The 19548-nt window shown below is 31.3% G+C and overlaps 2 protein-coding genes across 2 annotated transcripts; one reads left to right on the top strand and one right to left on the bottom strand.

Moving 5' to 3' along the window:
- The first annotated feature begins 527 nt into the window (after positions 1 to 527).
- On the top strand, positions 528 to 1983 carry LOC108845504 (uncharacterized). The gene is made up of 5 exons (XM_057011226.1): positions 528 to 769; positions 870 to 1233; positions 1306 to 1376; positions 1512 to 1610; positions 1738 to 1983. Exons 1-5 carry the CDS (start codon positions 572 to 574, stop codon positions 1834 to 1836), a joined length of 831 nt encoding a protein of 276 aa, XP_056867206.1. The 5' UTR covers positions 528 to 571; the 3' UTR covers positions 1837 to 1983.
- A 9200-nt stretch (positions 1984 to 11183) lies between these two features.
- Positions 11184 to 15934, bottom strand: LOC108853590 (indole-3-acetic acid-amido synthetase GH3.17). The gene is made up of 4 exons (XM_057011217.1): positions 15489 to 15934; positions 15250 to 15351; positions 12162 to 13000; positions 11184 to 11959 (listed from the first exon to the last, which is right to left on the bottom strand). Exons 1-4 carry the CDS (start codon positions 15782 to 15784, stop codon positions 11370 to 11372), a joined length of 1827 nt encoding a protein of 608 aa, XP_056867197.1. The 5' UTR covers positions 15785 to 15934; the 3' UTR covers positions 11184 to 11369.
- Positions 15935 to 19548: the final 3614 nt, after the last annotated feature.

The following is a 19548-nucleotide window of genomic DNA, read 5'->3' as shown; positions in this document are numbered from 1 at the left end:
TTTCTTATATATAGTCTTTTAGATTCTAAAGTTATATTTAGACTTGAATTGATTAATAAAAAGGCTTTTGTTTTTGGGAGAATATTATTTTCTATACTTGTATTGCTTTGATTCAGGCAAATATTTCCTAGAATTTTTTGGTTGAGCTGGCATGCCTCAAGTTGTTTATCGTTGTTTTTCGTTCCATCATTTGGTATTTGAACCGCGTTTCTTTGATTTTTCAATCGAAGGCGATTTTGAATGTCATAATGAATATCATGGACAAAAAAATTTTTGTTGAGAGAGAAGTAAATCATGAGATCTATTGAGAGATTTACGAAGATCGAATCTGTGACGTCTAAGAAAATGTATCATGGACGAAATTCTTTTTGTTACGCTTGGTCAATCTATCACAGTATAGTTAAAGTAGTAGATGAAACGATTATTAACCACAGATACTACTTCGGTCCAGAACAACTGAGCCACGTCACAGCCCAAACGACAACGTTTTCTGCGTCATCTGATGAATCTGCGCACTTACTTACGACAGAAGTGAGTTCCGTCTCTTCTATAATCAATTCGCTGAGACACTATGGCCTCGCGTTTGTTATCAACCACACTCATAACACCACCGCCTAATTTCAACAAATCATCGGCGAATCTAACAACGATCGTGAAGCTGAGAAAAGAAAAGCTTAGTATCAGGGCAGTGAGCAACAGCTCTCAAGGAGGAACCGTTTACAAAGGCGTTTACGGTCCCTGGACCGTCGAACAGTCCGATGTCAAAGAGGTTCGGTTCTTCTCAACTTTGACTTTAATATTTGATGATTGCAACATGGCAAGTTGAATCCTTTATGGTAGTTTTAAAGACCAATTCTGTTTCTCTTCAGGTTGTTCTGTACAGATCAGGACTTGTAACTGCTGCTGCTTCCTTTGTAGCCGCTTCTTCTGCAGCCTTTCTACCGGAGAACTCATGGCTGAGTGAAACAATCAAGCAAAACCAGGACTTGTTCTACCTTGTTGGTGCTGGTGGTTTGGGGCTTTCTCTGTTTCTTATTCATATATATGTAACGGAGATCAAGAGGACTCTTCAGGCTTTATGGGCACTTGGTGTTGTTGGTTCCTTTGCCACTTACGCTGCCCTTGCTATACCAGCCAGTGATAGCTTGGTTCATTATGTCGTTGATCATCCAACTGCTGTTTGGTTTGTTGGTCCTCTTTTCGCTTCCCTCACTGGGCTCGTTTTCAAAGAAGGTAGTTGAGGATGATGCTCGATGTATAAGGTTTAATATTTGTAGTTATGCTAATGTTCTTGATTTGCTGCAGGGCTCTGTTACGGTAAGCTAGAAGCTGGTCTTCTTACATTCATCATACCCTCAGTGCTTCTCGGGCATTTGGTAAAGTATCTTTCCTGTTTTAAATACCTTACTATCATATCCTTGAATCTTGGTTAGGCCATGTTCTGTCTGAGACGAAATAAGAAATATTTATAAGGCCAACTTAGCTTATAATCTGGTACGTTTATTTTGCAGAGTGGCCTGATGAATGATGAGGCGAAACTGGTGTTGCTAGGAACATGGATGGCACTCTTTGTAGTATTTGCTGGAAGGAAATTCACTCAGCCTATTAAGGTACAATTAATGTTCACTAAAAATTTGAATATTACAAGCTTCGAAAAAAGAGGTCTAGCTAATCTCCTTCAAGTATCATAATGCTTTATCACTAATCATCTGTGGTCTGGTTTGTTGGCTGTTGAAGGATGATATTGGGGATAAATCTGTTTTCATGTTCATGGCTCTTCCGGAAGATGAGAAAAAAGCTGTAGTTGCAAAACTCAAGCAAGATAACTCTGGGTAAGACTTATTAGAAAATATAAACAGTGTACATCTTATGAGCATTGATAGATTTCCTGCTTGACATGGGCTGTTGTAATGGACCTGTCCAGCCCAGTCGGACTCTGACTTGGCCTTTATTTCATTATCAATATTAAGGTCTTGTCGTCCCTTTGTTGAGATATGTCATTCTGTCCATGGGCCTATTTCTATGGGCCTGATAACCTCGCCAGCCCTTTTTGACCTGGCATTGATTGGCTGGTCCTGACTAAGCCTTGATTTTGAGGATGTGGTATGGTGGTCCTGTTCTTGGTCGCCCGGGCACTATTCGGCCGTGGCTTTCTCGAAAATTACAATTTACAAAGAAAGAAAAGTGGGTATTTAAGACCTAAACGGAGTTCAATCCTGATTTTGCAAAACATAGGACCTATATAGCCTGCCATCCAGTCAGAACCGTGTCAGGCTTTCCATGAGCTTTCGACCGCGATATCCATACTTGTAACTTTGCATTTTCACTGCGGTAGTGAGGTGGCCATGCTATTGGAGGAAGAGGACCATGGTCGAGACATATCTTAGTTAAGCCGCATGATCGTGCCATAAAACTAATATATGTTGGTAGTCCAGACATATGTATTAATGCACTTTGATGATGGCCTACAATGATTGCCATTTTTTTAGGGTTTTCGGATTAAAGAAATGAAAATACCAAACAATGAGATGTTAAGTTTAGCTATACAAACAGCGTGAAATTAGGGAAGGGAACAAAGGTTTTGTCGTTGAAATTGATTCGGAGACAAGCGATTAAAAGACAGGACACACGAGTGGGGTGTTAAAAGCTGTGTACAGAGTAAGACTAAATATGGTCCACTCTTAAGACTACTATAATGTGGTGCCACATACACTCTCTCTCTCTCTCAGTCTTGTTGCTTTCTGTCGCAATCTTCTAGGCGTTTTTACATTTATTCGTAATAATGACTACAAATTATCCCAAAATGCATCATGTCTAAGTTTGACCAAAGTGTGTACATTCCTAAGTTTGACAAAAATGTGACTAGTATACAGCTATATATAACACATACGACAGTTGATCAAAAAAAAAAAATACAACACATACGACCTTTTCTACTTTCACTAACAAATTAACCAAAGTGAAACAAAAAACGACCAGTAAATGATCTATGTTAGATGACCTTTGTAAAATCTCTTATCAGTGATGGATTTGTTTGTTGTTTACAAAAACATGATGGATTTGTTTCATTGCAAATGGAAATAGAGACAAGAAATCGCTGGATAAGAGAGAGATAGATGAAGCGAATCCGACCAAAACTGAGGGAGAGCAAGTGTTTAAAAGAGAGAGCCCACCACAAAAAATATGAGGACGAGCCCCAAATTGCGTGCGGACGAGAAAGGCAGGTCTCGTGTCAAATGCTGCATCTCTCTAATCGTGTGTCTTTCTTTTTGTGGGTCTCTTTCTCTTTTGTCTCTTCTTTTCATTTTCTTTTCTTAGTCTCCCCCCCTAACGTTTTAATTTCCTTTTTTCCTCTTTGTTCGCTCTTACACTCGTGGCCTTGTTCTGACCTCTATTTACATTGATCACACACGTAAATACAAGATATAAAGAAATAATAGATATTTGAGATATTTATAGCGCACATTTGCTTTAATTATTCAAACATATATTAATTAATTTTATATATTTGCTATTTTCTAACATCTATCTATCTATACTATTAAAAGAGAAGTACAAAATTAAAATTGCCCTGAGTTTTTCATTATATTTACAATGTTATGCCATTGGTGTAATAAATCTATACTATTAAAAGAGAAGTACAAAATTGAAATTGCCCTGAGTTTTTCGTTATATTTACAATGTTATGTCATTGGTGTAATAAATAAAGCTATAATTAAGGATGATGTCTTGCCATTTTTACACCCAAAATTTTCGGTCAACCATTCCATCACATGACATTAAATTCGTAGGTTTGTTTTGGGCTTATTATACCTTTGTCTTATTAATTATTGAACCCATTACATGCCAAACCTGTGATCATAAGTAAAAATAAATAAATGGAAGTTGTAATTTCGATGCATCCTATCAAGAAATAATTAGATTGATCGTGGATGAATCAACGAACCTAGCATTCAAGATGAAAAAACCCTACAGATTACCAAATTCTATGCTCCAACAATATTAATATTTTTTATTATTTTCGTTCCAAATTTTATATTATTTTGCCAACATATATAAAATTTTGTTATATGAATATTTATGATCTCTTAACTTGCGGTTCAATCAAGATTAAATTTAATTACTGTGATTATTTAAAACAAAAAATCTATCAAAAACTGACTCATTCATTTCGAAATATTAGCTTTATATACACAGCAACTCTATAGTTAATTTGAAAAGATTTGTTACCATAAAATCACTGGCCCCTTAACTTGCGGACCAAACTAAATTTATTGCGATATTTAAAACACAAAATCTATCAAAATTAACTCATTAATTTGGAAAATTTGTCCTTATATACTTACCAAAAATAAATTTAATTAAAAAAACTTTCTAGCATAAAATCACTGCCTCTTTAGATTGCCGACCAATCAACTTTTACTGTAATATTTAAAACACACAAAATCTAGCCATAACTGACTCAGTGATTTTGGAAATTTGGAAACATAATATCATCATCTATTAACTTATTTCCAATATTCTAGCTAATCAGAATATTTTTGATACACAAAGAATTCGAGTGCAAATTCCTTAAGGTTTCATATCTTCTATATATATATTGTCTCACCCACATCCTTATTCACAATAACCTTTCATCAGTACCACACAATCATGTCTTCAAACAAAAAAATTCTTTGCTTTCCAAGGTCAAACCTTTTAAAAACAATTGGCGTGTGCAAATTAAGGTGTTACACTCGTGGAAACAAACTCCTCCCATATGCTGACGAAACCCTTGAAATGGTTTTAGTTGATGAAACAACAAGTAATTCATACGGCTAATTGTCATTCCCAAGATGTACTTAGTTTGTAATAAAAAAAATTGTTTTCAGGGTTGTAAAATATATAGATCGTGCCTAAGAGATCAAATGTTTCGGACACAACGTAACCTGCCGATTGGAGAGTGGCTTGTGATCGAGAACTTTAAGGTTTCCAAATCCGGTGGAAAATATAAACCATGTAGTCATCAGTATAAGATGAATATTACCGATAAAACGGTTTTCAAGGGTTCTGACCACCGTGATGAAAGTAGTTTCTTATCTCTAACTGATTTTCAGAGCTTTCAAAAGGAAAGCTTGATGATAAACTCTTGATTGGTATATTTTTAATACAAATCTCAATAACAATTTGTATATTATAAAAGTTATTACTTTTCGCTTTTTCTATTAAATTTTACTTATAAATGTCTATATATACGCAAAACTATATAAATAAAATAAATGTGAGAATCAACATCCATATATTAATGTATAAAAAATCAAATAACTACCCATTTGTGTACCATTCATATAAATACCAAATATCCGTGACAATAAATTATTAACCCTAACACAATAACTAATCAAAGTAATACAATCCGTGACAAAAAAATACAATTAACTATTCAAAATGTATCATTTAGTATAAACAAAATAATAAAAATAAAATAAATACCCGCTCGGTCGTGCGGGTAATGGTCTAGTTTGCTATTAAAAGATTTACACTATCCAAACTTATGTTTTTCGTCGTTTAATACGCTAACTCACTAACTTAGTATGATCTCAAAAACACTTACCAAAACTTTTTTATCTTTGTAAAATCACTTTTAAGGGTCTCTCAACATCACTCACATCTGGACACACTCAGACTCTCAAGTACTCATCGGAGTAATCTACCGGAAACGAGGACCAACAGAGCTTTTTAAAACTTTCTTGGGCATCGCTGGTTTATCTTCTACTTTCATATTTAGTCACTTTTCTTTGATTTCTAGGAACTATAATAGATCTGATGTTTTGGTTAGTCACTCTTTATGGATTTGGTTATTCAGCTCTTTAATGAATATGACACTATATTTATTTTGCTTGTTTACAATTATAAGATCCTCATTAAGCATTTATCACACTTCCCAAAGAACACGTCATATTCATCTTCTTAAACTAATTTGTAAGATTCTATATATGCGGTGTGAACTATACCCAAATTATTGTCTATAGTGTTGGTTACCTTGTAAATGTTTCTTTTTTCTTTCTGTAAACGAGTTAGGAATGTGGAGGTAAACATTATGAACTAATTCTAAATAGACAACTGTAGATGCGTAACATCTAGGTATGGTAGGAGACAAGGAGTGCAAGCTGAGTAAGGTCGGTATCTCACAAACTATTTTACTCGTTTTTTTTTACTTTCTTTGTGTCTAATCAAAACTATTATGGATAGATGTTAAACGAAAAAAACTATTATGGATAGATTCGCTTATCAATGCATGCATTAAGTTGACAATACATGTATATATTTTCCAGAGTTACTTCAAAATAAACAGTTTGTTTAATCAAATATAATAAACAAACATGATTAGATGGGGTTAGAAGGGTCTGTGTTGGTAGCTAGAAGAAAACGACAGTGTCTTTCTCTGGAAGGCGATACGATACGTAAAGCAACATGACAGGACAGTTGAGAGGAAACTCATCGTGTTCTCTTAAGTGAACAGTAAAGTGTGTTCCCTTTTTTCTTTTGCTTTAATTCTTTGGGTCACTGATCTGTCTCTTTTACCTATTTACTCAAATACCAACCAGAACACATATCCGTTAGATACAAGCCGTGTCGGTTACTCACATCCTACATTAACCATGCATTAAATATATTCATCATTTCCAGTTCTGGTGATGAATTGGAATGAGAGGTTACACATTATTTACCTGTTTCAACTCGATATGGATGTTCGATCCATGTTTTTTTTTTTTTAGGATTCAAAAATTTATGTATACGGATAGTTACAAACAAACATTGGCTACGGATAAGAGATTCTCGTGTTTGTTTTTTTTTCAGTTAGAGTAACCGATTCGGTTCAAACATATTTATTTTAATTAGATTAAATTCTCTTTCGTAGACCATTGTCAAGAACTTTTACTTATGTATTTTTTGAACTTAACTTTTACTAATGTTACATTTTTGTTTAAAGTATATATTAGATTAATAACTTGTACTTTGGTGTTTAATTGTGTGTTAGTTTTGGTGTTATATTGGCTATTTCAACGATGAAATGGACACATGCAGAAATAGCTTTAAGTTATGTTTGACATACATATTCGATAAAGAAAACAAACCTCGCTTTAGAGAAGCAATCCGTTCAATGCTCTACGCCAATAGCAACTAGTGGGATTTGATTGTGGCCTTGTGGGAATTGTCTAAAGCCACATAATCTTACAAAATTATATGTCATTGTATAGGCACAAAGTTATTAGTAAAATTGTTAGTGTTAAACTCAAAATGCCGTGGAGGGACGAGGCTGAAACAAGAACAATACTTAAGTTCATTCATGGGGTAAACTTTTTAAATTCACCTCACATCTATTAACCAATCAAATCGTCACGTAGGATTAATGACAGAAAATATTAAATACATTTTTTAAAAGCTAAAAATTTAAAATTAATACCGCAAACTAAATTCTAAATCCAAACCGTAACTATAAATCCAAACTCTATACCCTAAACCTAAATCCTAAACCCTAAACTCAGATCCTATATCCTGAACTCTAGACTCTATACCCTAAAATAAAATTCTATATCCTAAACCCAGACACTAAACTCAAACTCTATACCCTAAAATCAAACTCTATACCCTAAAACCAAACTATAAATCCTAAACTCAAACCCTTGGATTTAAAATTTATAGTTTGGGTTTAGAATTTAGCGTTTAATTTTAGAATATAGAGTTTGGGTTTAGGGCTTAGGGTTTGGGTTTAGGACTTGGGTTTGGATTAAGGGTTTAGAGTATATGGTTTGGGTTTAGGGTTACGGTTTGGATTTAAGGTTTAGTTTGTGGTATTAATTTTGTTAAAATTGACATTTAAAAGATTTTTTAGGTTTTTTAAAATAAATTTAATATTTTTTGTCATTAATCCTACGTAGTGATTTGATTGGTTAATAAATGTGAGATGAAATTAAAAAGTTCACCCCAGGGGTGAACCTAAGGATTGTTCCTCGAACAATCCTATCTAATATCATATTTGGTAAACGTGTACTCTGCCGTGGCCGAGCATTACACCATATCGTGAAAAGAAGAATACTGGTTTACTGGTTTACAACAGTTTCAAAAAAAAAAAAAAAAAAAAGAATACTGGTTTACAAACAGCCTTTTCGTACATATATACGGCGACGTGTAGAGTGTATTCCAAATCTATAGCATAGCATAATCTCTAAAAGGGTGGTATGCCTCACGGATAAATTTTCACTCTAAATATTTAAATGAGTTGTAAGATGTATTCATATTTGCATGACCACAAAATAAAATGTAATGGGCTATTTTTGAACTTAGATTACTTAGGGCATCTCCAACCCATAATACTATTTTAATGTCAAAATTACACTATTTTGGTATAATTTCAGCACCAAATTTTTTTTGACTCTCCAACCACAACATCAAATTTTACACTAAAATAATTTTTTTATTATATTTATTATTAATTAAAAATCTTTTTGTTTGTTTTGTTTTGTTTTATGCCTTTTTCAAAAAAAAATATTTTTCTTTTTTTTTTTTCTTTATAAACACAAATTATTTTATGACTAAAAGCTATTAACTAATATTAAAAATATAATAAAAAAATATTTCTATTTCAAATTAATATATATTATGTAACATTTATAATAAATCATTGTTATATATTTTTATTATATTATCTGATCCACTTATGAAATAGTAATATAAATCAAATATAATCAATTTTAGGTAGACAATTATTTAAATAAATAGTTTTAGTTTGACAAAAAAAAACAGTTTTGAAAAAAAAAAGATTTACTGTTCCTTTTACCGTTCAGTTGGAAAGAGAAAACGTCGAATCACACGCTATTATAACGTTATCCCGTCCCGTTGCACTTGGCCTTAGGCCATCTCCAATAGGACTGGAAAACACTATTTTGGTGTAGTTTTTACACCAAAACCATCTCCAATAAAACTGCAAAAATTACACTATTTGGGTGCAACACTATAATTTCACACCAAATTTGGTGTGACACTATTCACCACACTAAAACACTATTCACTCCACTAAAACACTATTCACTTATTTTATTAGTAAAACTTACAAATAAATAAATGAAAATGATAAATAAATACATATAATATTATAAAATAATTTTTAGTATGAAGTTTGGTGTTTTAGTTGGAGAAGAACTCTTTTTTAGTGCTAAAATTACACTAAAATAGTGTGGTTTTGACACAAAAATAGTGTTATGGGTTGGAGATGCTCTTAGCAATTCAAAATCCATTTATCACTAGACTTCCATCTTGTAGTTGATTTTCTGAAAGTGTTGAGACTATTTCTACTCCTTGTGTGACTTGACAGTTAACACGATTCTTATTCCTTGGATTGGATCTCGTCTCACTCATTCCCCTCAACATACTTAACCATAATCTATCATGAACAGATTCACTGTTTGTATTTTAACCTCAGTTTTTGGCAAATCTTTTTTTACCCAAATTGATGTTTCAAATGTAAATTTAAATTTGAAATGTTGTGAGCTTCTTTCAAAATAAAACTAAATTGAAATGTTGTCAACTTCCTCCAAAATAAAACTAAATTATGAAAATAGCATATAACGAAAATCCTCAAAATAGCATTAATTAAAAAGTAAAAACATTAATTAAAAGGTAAAATGATATTATATCCTAAACACATATTCAACTTTTATCTCCTAAATACCAAATCCGACACTTCAATCATTAAACTCAAACTTAAATACAAAATTTATTTATTTTAAATTTTAATTAATATTATATATGAAATTTTCATTTATATGTTATTTTGGAACAAAAAAGTATGTTATTGGCTTACTGCTATCACATGGTATTTTTCTAATTTCTAATGCTACGAATATATATGTTCGGTAGCAACAACGAATAAGCCATTTGATGTAATGGGTTAAACTAGTAGAGTCCTACCAAGTAGTCAGATATTTTTTTTTTTTTGAAACTCAGTCAGATAGTTTGCATATTTAATTATTTCGCTGAGATATTAAATTTTGAGAATAACAAATTATTGGTTGTGAATTGTTCGAATAAAGAATTTTATAAGACCACACATCTTTTATTGTTGTTAGAACATTGAAGCACATGGTTTACTAATAACACTTAACCTATTTTGTGCTAAAAACATATCCAAGTATTTTTAATGTCAACATGAAAGAAATTTGGCCCGAAAGTTTTACATATAAAACCACTATTCTGAATAAATCAATTTATATTGAATCAGTTGTTTTTTTTTAACAAAACTCGTTTTGTGGTTTTATTTCTTCAAAACTTATTATCTGTACAACCAACAATGCTCTATATAACTTTCTTTTTGTAACACTATGCTTTATATAACTTGTTTTCAAGATTTAGAAAGGGGAAAAGAAGGTGAAACCGTTGACGAGAGAGTTGAGATTATGAACAAAAAATATATGATGTAAGAAAGAAATGTGGATCTCAATGAATAATGATGCGGCTGTGAGTTGGCTGGCAAATTAAGCCATCACTATCTTCATGTGCATCCATACGTCACCTCTCTATCCAATTATTTCAATCTCCCTCATTTTAGTTTTCATCGTTATCAATACAAAAGTAAAATGTCTTTTTTTTGACAAAAGTAAAATGTTGTTAAAAGAGAATTACGAAAGTTTTTTTTTGAAATGCTATTTCATTTCATTTCCCTTTCTTTTTTAGATTTTGTTCGTTTGACAAAAGAAAAGATTTTGTTCATTTATGTTCAGTGTAATTTGAATTCCTATGACAACTATTGTCAATTTCTTTTATATTATTGAGATTTTTCATTTTTATTTGTTATCTTTGTAATTTAAACAAACTATCTTTGCATTTACCATCGAACATTTTTATAGCACCAACTACATCAATCACATTTGTTTTTTTGTACGCCCTAATGTCTATGTTTCCGACTTGTAATCGTTAATTTATGAAAGGTTGATGAATAAAAAAAGACGAGACTTCTTCCCTCTCCCCCCTCTCCCTCCCAAAGATTAGACTTTATGTAAAGGTTTGGTACGACTTTAGTACTGTAAAATATATTTTTTCATATCAATATCCATATTTTTATTTAAAACATCATAAAAGAAATGAAACTTTTTTTTTCTTTGAAAAATAAAAGAAATGAAACTTAAGAGAGGGGAAATAATAAATCATTAGAAAAGAGAGACACCATTCATAAAATGAGAGGACTTTGCAGAAAGTTTGTTACAAAAGAGACAAAAGAGCATCAGCGTTTAATTAAATAAACACCAACTAGGAACTTAATAAACGAGATCTTACTTAAAATCTTAAAATCAAGACTTTAGTTGTATATTAAAAAAAAAAGTTGAAAAAAGCTAAGAATCTAAACCAAGTGGTTCCCACCGAGGAACTCTTTGACTGAAGAACCTCCCAATAACTCTGGAGTCAAGAATCTCAAGGGCTCCTCCAGATTTAACACATCTTGGAGTCTTGTACTGATTTACGGAAGATCCTTGTGAGACACAAAAATCCATCAACAAATCAAAAGTCCCCAAACTTACAACCCTTATCTCCAATGGCCCTATCGATTTATCTTTGTTCCTGCATCTCCTGTACACGTAATCCAAACAATCCTCAACCTCAGAGCAACATAACTCCATTGTCTTGTCCTCTAGCTCTGGTGGCTCGTTATTGTGACGTGGCTTTAGCTCCCAGAAGAGCACGTAATGCCCTGGGATCGAGGACGTATCCGCATAGCTAGTGTACTCCGTGAGCAAGAGGCTTGAAGGTTTTTGAAGATGGTTGAGTTTAGCTTGTGTCACTGCGTTTAGTAGATCTTCCTCGCTAGTTTTGTCGGTATCGATGCTTAATACAACGTTTCTTCGCTGCACAAAACGGAACTGAGGTGCTTTGTTGTAGAAACCTGTCACTTTTAGAATATCTCCTACTCTGTATCTGTATAAACCTATCAAGAAAACAGAACCAATACGTTACTTGTGCAACAAGTTTCTAAGATTAGACCTAAAAATTTTTAAGGTGCCACTAATTTTTTTAAGTTATTATAAATAGATCTCATGGCCCCCAAATTGTCAAAAAAATATATTCTTTAGTAATTTAAAAATCTTTATAACCCATCTCAGATCATGTATAACAATGTACTAACTAACCTGTGAACGTAGTAATGACAATTTCGTAGTATCGGTCAACTTCAACATTAACAAGATCGACAATAAGATCTTCCTTGAGGGTATCATCATCGTCGGTGTTAGAATGCGATGCAAAGTGAATCTCTTCGTGAGATTTGTCATCGACGGGCAAGAACTCGAAGTAGGCCATGTTAGGTAGAAGCGTATACGAAACATCCGAAGGATCACACAACGGGTTAAGGTTGATACCAAAGTAACACTCAGAGGAAGCATACATGGTTGAAACCAACGGTAAACCACCGCTATAAAATTCGAGTGTTGGAATGTACTGAGCCATTGAACCCGTGACAATCACCTCAACATACTTGGCCTTAGGCCATAGTCTCCTCAAGATTCCTTCCCACGACTTCTCAGCACACTCAGACTCAATTTCATCAGCCAATTCTTGATTAGGTCTTTGAAGGATCGACAAAACCGAGTCTCTGCATGCTGGTTCAGTGATCCAGTTAGTTACTGTACCGGTTCTAATGTCTGCGCAAAGCTCCTTGTAATGATCTTCCAAGAACTTGACCGCTCGAAGAAAGGCAGAGGCAAAGACGGCTCCAACTCTTAGGACATGAGCTCGTTGGACTAAACCGCAAAGAAGCTGACAGTACATGCTCTGCTTGCTGTCTTGACAGAGAATCGTCTGGTCAGGGCTAGTATAGACGTTATACTTGTTGAATGGTCTGTTTCTGAAATGTTGACTTTTATAGTAACTAGTCAACACAGGACGAGCCATAAGACCTGAAGGAGTCTTGATCTCTGGTTTTATGAATAGAAGATACATTCCTTTACCTTCATCTAAGCCATTTACATATCTGCAGTTATATATGTAACACAATAAATTAACAAAGTATTTCTCTTTTACTGTTTTATTAGTTTGACTAAAGAAGACAAATTTGAAGTAAAAAAGAAGACTAAAGAAGAAAAATTATATATATCTATATTATTAAAGTTGAAGTACATTTTGAAGATGTTTGGAAACAAGTATAGTATTCTAAATGAAAGTTGTTTGGAAACATGAATAGTAGTATTACATTAATTGTATTTCCATATTTTATTAGCTTAATAATTTTATTAATTATATTACCTTAGCGTTAATACACATCATTAATTATATTACCATAACAATAATAGTGCATATTTTTATTTATTAGTTAATCAATATAGATTTTGTGCCAATTATAAAATCAAAAATGTAAATAACTAAGTTTTATATATGGTTAAATGTTTGATTTAGTAAAAAAAATATTTTAGTTTCAACGGTGGAAAATAACGTAATCAAAAACATTATTCAAAGCCATGTTTTATGAATAAAATAATAACTTAAATAAAAAAAATAAAAATATGTTACATTTATTGTCACTTAATTTTTCATTTAATATAATTATTTTACTAAATAAACAGTCTTTTATCAGTTTATAAAATCAGTTAGGCATGAACATCTATACTATTAAAGCATAATACTTCTTATGAATATGGTCCTGACTTTTCCAATTAATTACCAATATTGTATGAACCTTTTCGCCTGCAGTATTTGCAACCAATAAAAAGTCATTATTTTGCAATTAGATTAAAGAGTATTTAATAATTCAGTTCTTACCATTTTTTAAAAAAATCGTTTCTTAAATATTTACGCCAAAACTTTCCAAAAATCTTTCACGTTATTAATTATTTGAAAGCATTTATTAAATGAAACTTTAAAATAAAATCAAGTTGAAATAACAAATGATTAAATCAACAAAATCATAATACGGGTCTAGATTATCTCAACTTCTTAAAAATAGTTAAATTTGTAATAATAACTAAAACACATAAACTAAATTTAATAAAATTATAGGAAATGTTTTAAAACGCACAAATAATTTTTTTCAATACAGAGAGTGTTGAAGATATAAAATATTTTATTTAAATTAAAAAAAATCAGTGTAAAATAAGTTTAACTGCGGGTTCAATAAATAAAATTATTTTCGTTTCAACCGGTGGAAAATAACGTAATCAAAAAAAAATTATTCAAAGCCATGTTTTTATGAATAAAATAATAACTTAAATAAAAATAGAAATGTGTTACATTTATTGTCACTTAATTTTTCATTTAGTATAATTATTTTACAAAATAAACAGTCTTTTTATCAATTTATAAAATCAGTTAGGCATGAGCATCTATACTATTAAAGCATAATACTTCTTATGAATATGGTCTTAACTTTTCCAATTCATTACAAATATTGTATGTACTTTTTCCGTCAGTATTTGCAACCAATAAAAAGTCATTATTTTGCAATTATATTAAATAGTATTTAATAATTCAGTTCTTACCATTTTAAAATTTTTTGTTTCTTAAATATTTACGCCATATTTTTCTAGAAAATCTTTCACGTTATTAATTATTTGAAAGCATTTAATAAATGAAACCTCAAAATAAAATCAAGTTGAAATAACAAATGATTAAATCAACAAAATCATAATACGGGTCTGAATTATCTCAACTTTTAAAAAATAGTTTCATTGAAAATAAAAACTAAATCACATAAACTAAATTTAATGAAATTAAAGAAAATATTTTGAAATGCACAAATAAATTTTTCAATACAGAGAGGGTGGAAGATATAAAATATTTTATTTAAATTAAAAAAAATCAGTGTAAAATAAGTTGAACTTCGGGTTCAATAAATAAAATCATATTACTGATTAGAATTATCTAGAGTCTTCAAATATTTAGTCATATTTAAAATAACAAAAATAAGTCATAAAATTTTAAAATATATAATTTATCAAAAATCATAGTTTTTATTACATAAATAATTTTTTCAACAAAAAATATACCCGCCCTTTTTAAGGGCGGGTCAAAATCTAGTTTATATTATTTTCCACGGATTATTGAAAAAGGTTGATTATTTACGATACATTAGCCAGATTACAATACTGTTTAAAAAATATACGATATCATAAAAGTTATTTACCTTTGTATGATGTATTTTTAAAAAAATTATGTAAATTAACGTATAAATACTCAGTTATTCCTTTTCACGCCAAAAATATAAAATAATAGTAACACATTTATTACTTGTTCATGACAGGCACAAGCATGCTGTAGAAAAATGTCTTCCTTTCAAGTTCCTCAGCTGTGGAAGGCATCAACTTCGGCTTTCCTGCAGAAGTCCCCGAGCTGCACCCAATATAGACCCCAAAATATACTAAAACGTAAGGAAAATATTTTTTGTAATATATGGTCGAATTTTAATCAGCTATATATATATTTTTTTTTGTAAACAAATCAGCTATATATATATTAACAATATTTACCTAGTGAGGAGCTCTGTAATGGGTTGAGAGGAGACGATATCAGAGGATTCTCCATCTGCGATTCGTTGAATGAAAGGCTTTATGTCGTCGTAATTTACCACAGGGACTTTGTTCTTGAAACTTTGTTGATTCTTGTCGGATTCTCCATCAAGAAATGCTTGGAGATATTGAGTTCCAGAGTTTTGAGAGAGTATTTGGTGGAGAACTTGTTCTTGAATTGCGTCAGCATTTGTGGTTATATCCTCTAGAAGCTTGAGACCAGCTTCTGTATCATTTGGGTCGTAACTTGGTATCATTCTTTCTTTTTGTCTGAAAGCAGACACAAACAAAGCTTATGTTTGTGTTGCAATGATGAGTTCAATGAAAAAAATGAAGAGAGACTTTTTATTTATTTATTGATGGAAATCGCTTCTTCTCTGTTCTTGAAGGTTGGTTCAGTGGTATGAGGAGAAGGAAGAGGAAATGGTTATATAATAAATTAGGACATGACGAAAATTTTATTGGAAAATATATTTGGGCGGTCCTACAACACACATGGGCTTGTCTAGTTAGAATGAAGCTATTGTTGGTCAATATTACCTGTGCAGGCTTTCCTAATATTTTATATGTTATTTTACTATAATCACATTTGTTTATATGTTGTTTAGTCCACCAATCAAGCTCTTTCTTTATGATCCGTTGAATAATTATTAATCCAACGATATTCACAAGATTTGCATATGTCTGCCAAAAGATATACTCACTTGTCCTTTATTAAACTCAACTGATGCTATTATTGGTTCTTAGATTTTATTTAGGAACGGGTTGATCCCTTTATAAACTCACATGCATATATATATATATAAGCTTCAGTAAACAGATTATTCGGCTATGGAATTTGTTTAACAATTCGTTTACTTCCATTAATTCACTTACAAGTTATTTTTAACATTTGGGAGCGATAGCACTGCTATGAATTACACAACTCTTCAAATTTCATATGCATAATATGCTCATCAATTAATTAGGAGACCTCTTTATGTGCGATAGTTACTTGGACTCCACATTGTAATTAAAGTAATCTCAAGTTTGACTTATTGCAATCAAGATTAAGAGAGAGAAGGATGTTAAATCTCTCGGATATACTATATGATAAAATTTATCATCTTGGTGATGCAGATCCAAGTGCATATGAGAGATCGTTACGTGTATAAATTATAAATTGATCAATTGACTAGTTAACAATTTATGATGAAAAATTACAGCATAAAATAACATGCATCAACTTAATTCAGTCAAGAAAATATAAATAACATGGAAGCTATGGATTAGGTTAATGAATAAGTCTTATGGTAACGAGGAAACAGATGTGAACAGAAGAAGATGCGTGGGAAATGTTGGAGTAGATGATAATTTTCTCTTAAACAAATTTCATTCAAATACGCTATGCCATACAATTAGGCATGTTCCGTCAATTCCTTTGATTTAGGCTTTCTTTATAAATCTACAATATATTGCATATACTCTCTCTACCACTTCTCATTAATTTTATGCATCGATGTTATCTAATATCTACTGACTACTGGCAACGGTTTTTATAATGTGTACGTATCAACGATTAACAGCCAATATGTTTGTGCTAGTGTAGATCAATTATTTATTAACTTATATGTTTTCAAAAGTTTCCTTATCATACTTTTTCTATTGTTATCTGAAAAGTAAATATGTGGATCTTTAATTCACAGCATGGTCTTTACATATATATGTGACACGATGTAATTTATTCATTTTCAATTGATTTTAAGTTAGAAATCGCGGAGTTTAAAAAGAATCATGTTGATTTTGTTCATCGCAAAAAGCATTACAGTTTTTTGTAAAGCTTCACTTAAAATAAGCTTCACTTAAAATACTTTGATCTATAAAGCTGTACAAATATGAAAGATGCAAGAGCGACACTAGTTAAAGTTGGCATAAGTTTTTTTCTGAACCACAGTTGGCATATTTCTTTCCACAAATATATAGATCGTCCAAAAAGTTTTGGAGAGAGGCAGAGAATGCCCAAAGATATAAGAGCAACCATCAGCTATTAAATATTTGTTAACTTTACTATTCATCCTAATTCTACTATTTTAGAATCCTGGTCGATCTCCGCTGGTCACTCGAACAGCCTTAAATAATAAGAATATGCAGTTTTGTAGGATTAGTCGGTTAATTTTGATCGCCGAATTTATTAAAAAAACTCTTGAAATTATTAGCAAAATGAGAAAACTCTGAATATATATACATATATTCGGATTCGGATTCGTTGTTCAAGTAACGGAAATTGTTAACATGAAAGGTATTTTTTTGGATATACGTCAACGGGATTCTAATTTCTAAGCACTTTCATTAGAAACGGTAGAAGTTAAAGGATCAAACGTTGGCTGTAGCGAAAGTCTTCAATACACACTCAAAAAGTATATATCATCAGTTCGAAAGTCAACGATGAGCTAAAAAGCTGTAGATAAAATAAGACTTGGGGTTCAATACTTAGTTCTAAATATATAGTACGTTAGGTTGAAATATTTTACTTAGTACGTACGGTTATCACAAAGACAAACCTCCTTGCAAAAACCTAGACTGCAAAGTTCAAAAAAAAAAACCTAGAGTGAAGAAATGTTGCAGTTGCTGGTTTTTGTTCAATTTTCGGAGAATAATTGTAAATGCCAAGGATAACAAGGTCCTGGCTTATCCAATGATCTTGTACACTGCAGGTTACATCTATCAAAGGTTAATATTTTATAACATACTTAAGGCCATCTCCAATGGAATTCAAAAACACCATTTTAGTGTAGTTTTTACACCAAAACTATCTCCAACCAAACTCCAAAATCACATCATTTTGGTGGAACACTAAAATCACATCATTTTGGTGGAACACTATAATTTTACACTAAATTTGGTGTGATACTATTCACTCTACTAAAATATATTCACTTATTTATTAATAAAACATTTAATTAAATAAAAAAGATAAATATATATAATATTATAAAAATAATTTTTAGTGTAAAATTTGGTGTTGTGGCTGGAGAATAATTAATTTTTAGTGTTAAAAGTACATTAAAATAGTGTGGTTTTAACACTAAAATAGTGTTATGGATTGGAGATGTTCTAAAGACAAAAATTAGGATATATACATTTAGATTAGAAAGTAAAAATAAACCCAGACACTATTAGAAAATGCTTTAAAACCAAATAATAATATTTGCTTAAATATACTATTATACATTTTGAAATATATCTTTTTGTCGAAAACTTGTATAAGTCTATAGCCTATTTAAACATGACAAAGAAAATACAATCAAGCACAATAATAGGACAAAATAGGTCAAAGTTACGAGCACTGCAATTATTGCTCTTTAGGTGGACTACTTCAAACTTCAAACCAATTTGCACAACACAATTACATTTTCTTTTGCCAGCTATTCATTTAACTAGACCAAGCTGTAGTCAGACGAACATATTCTCCAGAAAACATCTTCGATCTGATCTATATAAAAAATGTGATTTATGTTCTTCGTTTCCTTCACTAATAAGTCTACTAGAATATTTCTGGTCCAAAAATATGAGTAAGACTCATAACTTCAAAGTCTTTTGTAGATTCTGAAAAAAAAAAAAAATTCCGACGCGAATGTTGGCCAGTTCATCGGATCTGTCATCAACACAGTTACATCTTAATATCTCATAGACTGAGATAATATATATTTATTATTTAAATTGATATCAAATCGGGCATGACGGCGTGAATTAATTACTCCAGGTACAAGACAAAACTTGAAGAGAAAAATGAGTTAAATTCCAGACTAATGCAATAAGAAATGAAAATTAGATTGATATGCTTTTACATATATGCTTAGAAGTAGAAGTTCAATGAATCCACTCTGAGTATAAAATCCAGTTATAAAAGTATATATTATCGGATTTTCTACTTTTGTATTCTAACAGTTGTGACTTGTGATTATTGGTTTTGAGTTACCCCGAGTTCAAAAATAGTGTTGGGTCTACTTGGGTCTAAACAAAATCTACTCGTTAGAATTTA

The sequence above is a fragment of the Raphanus sativus genome, chromosome 1 (assembly GCF_000801105.2).
Source record: "Raphanus sativus cultivar WK10039 chromosome 1, ASM80110v3, whole genome shotgun sequence".
Lineage (NCBI taxonomy): Eukaryota > Viridiplantae > Streptophyta > Magnoliopsida > Brassicales > Brassicaceae > Raphanus > Raphanus sativus.
The sequence above is the reverse complement of the archived record's forward strand: the minus strand, read 5'-3'. Positions and strand labels throughout refer to the sequence as shown.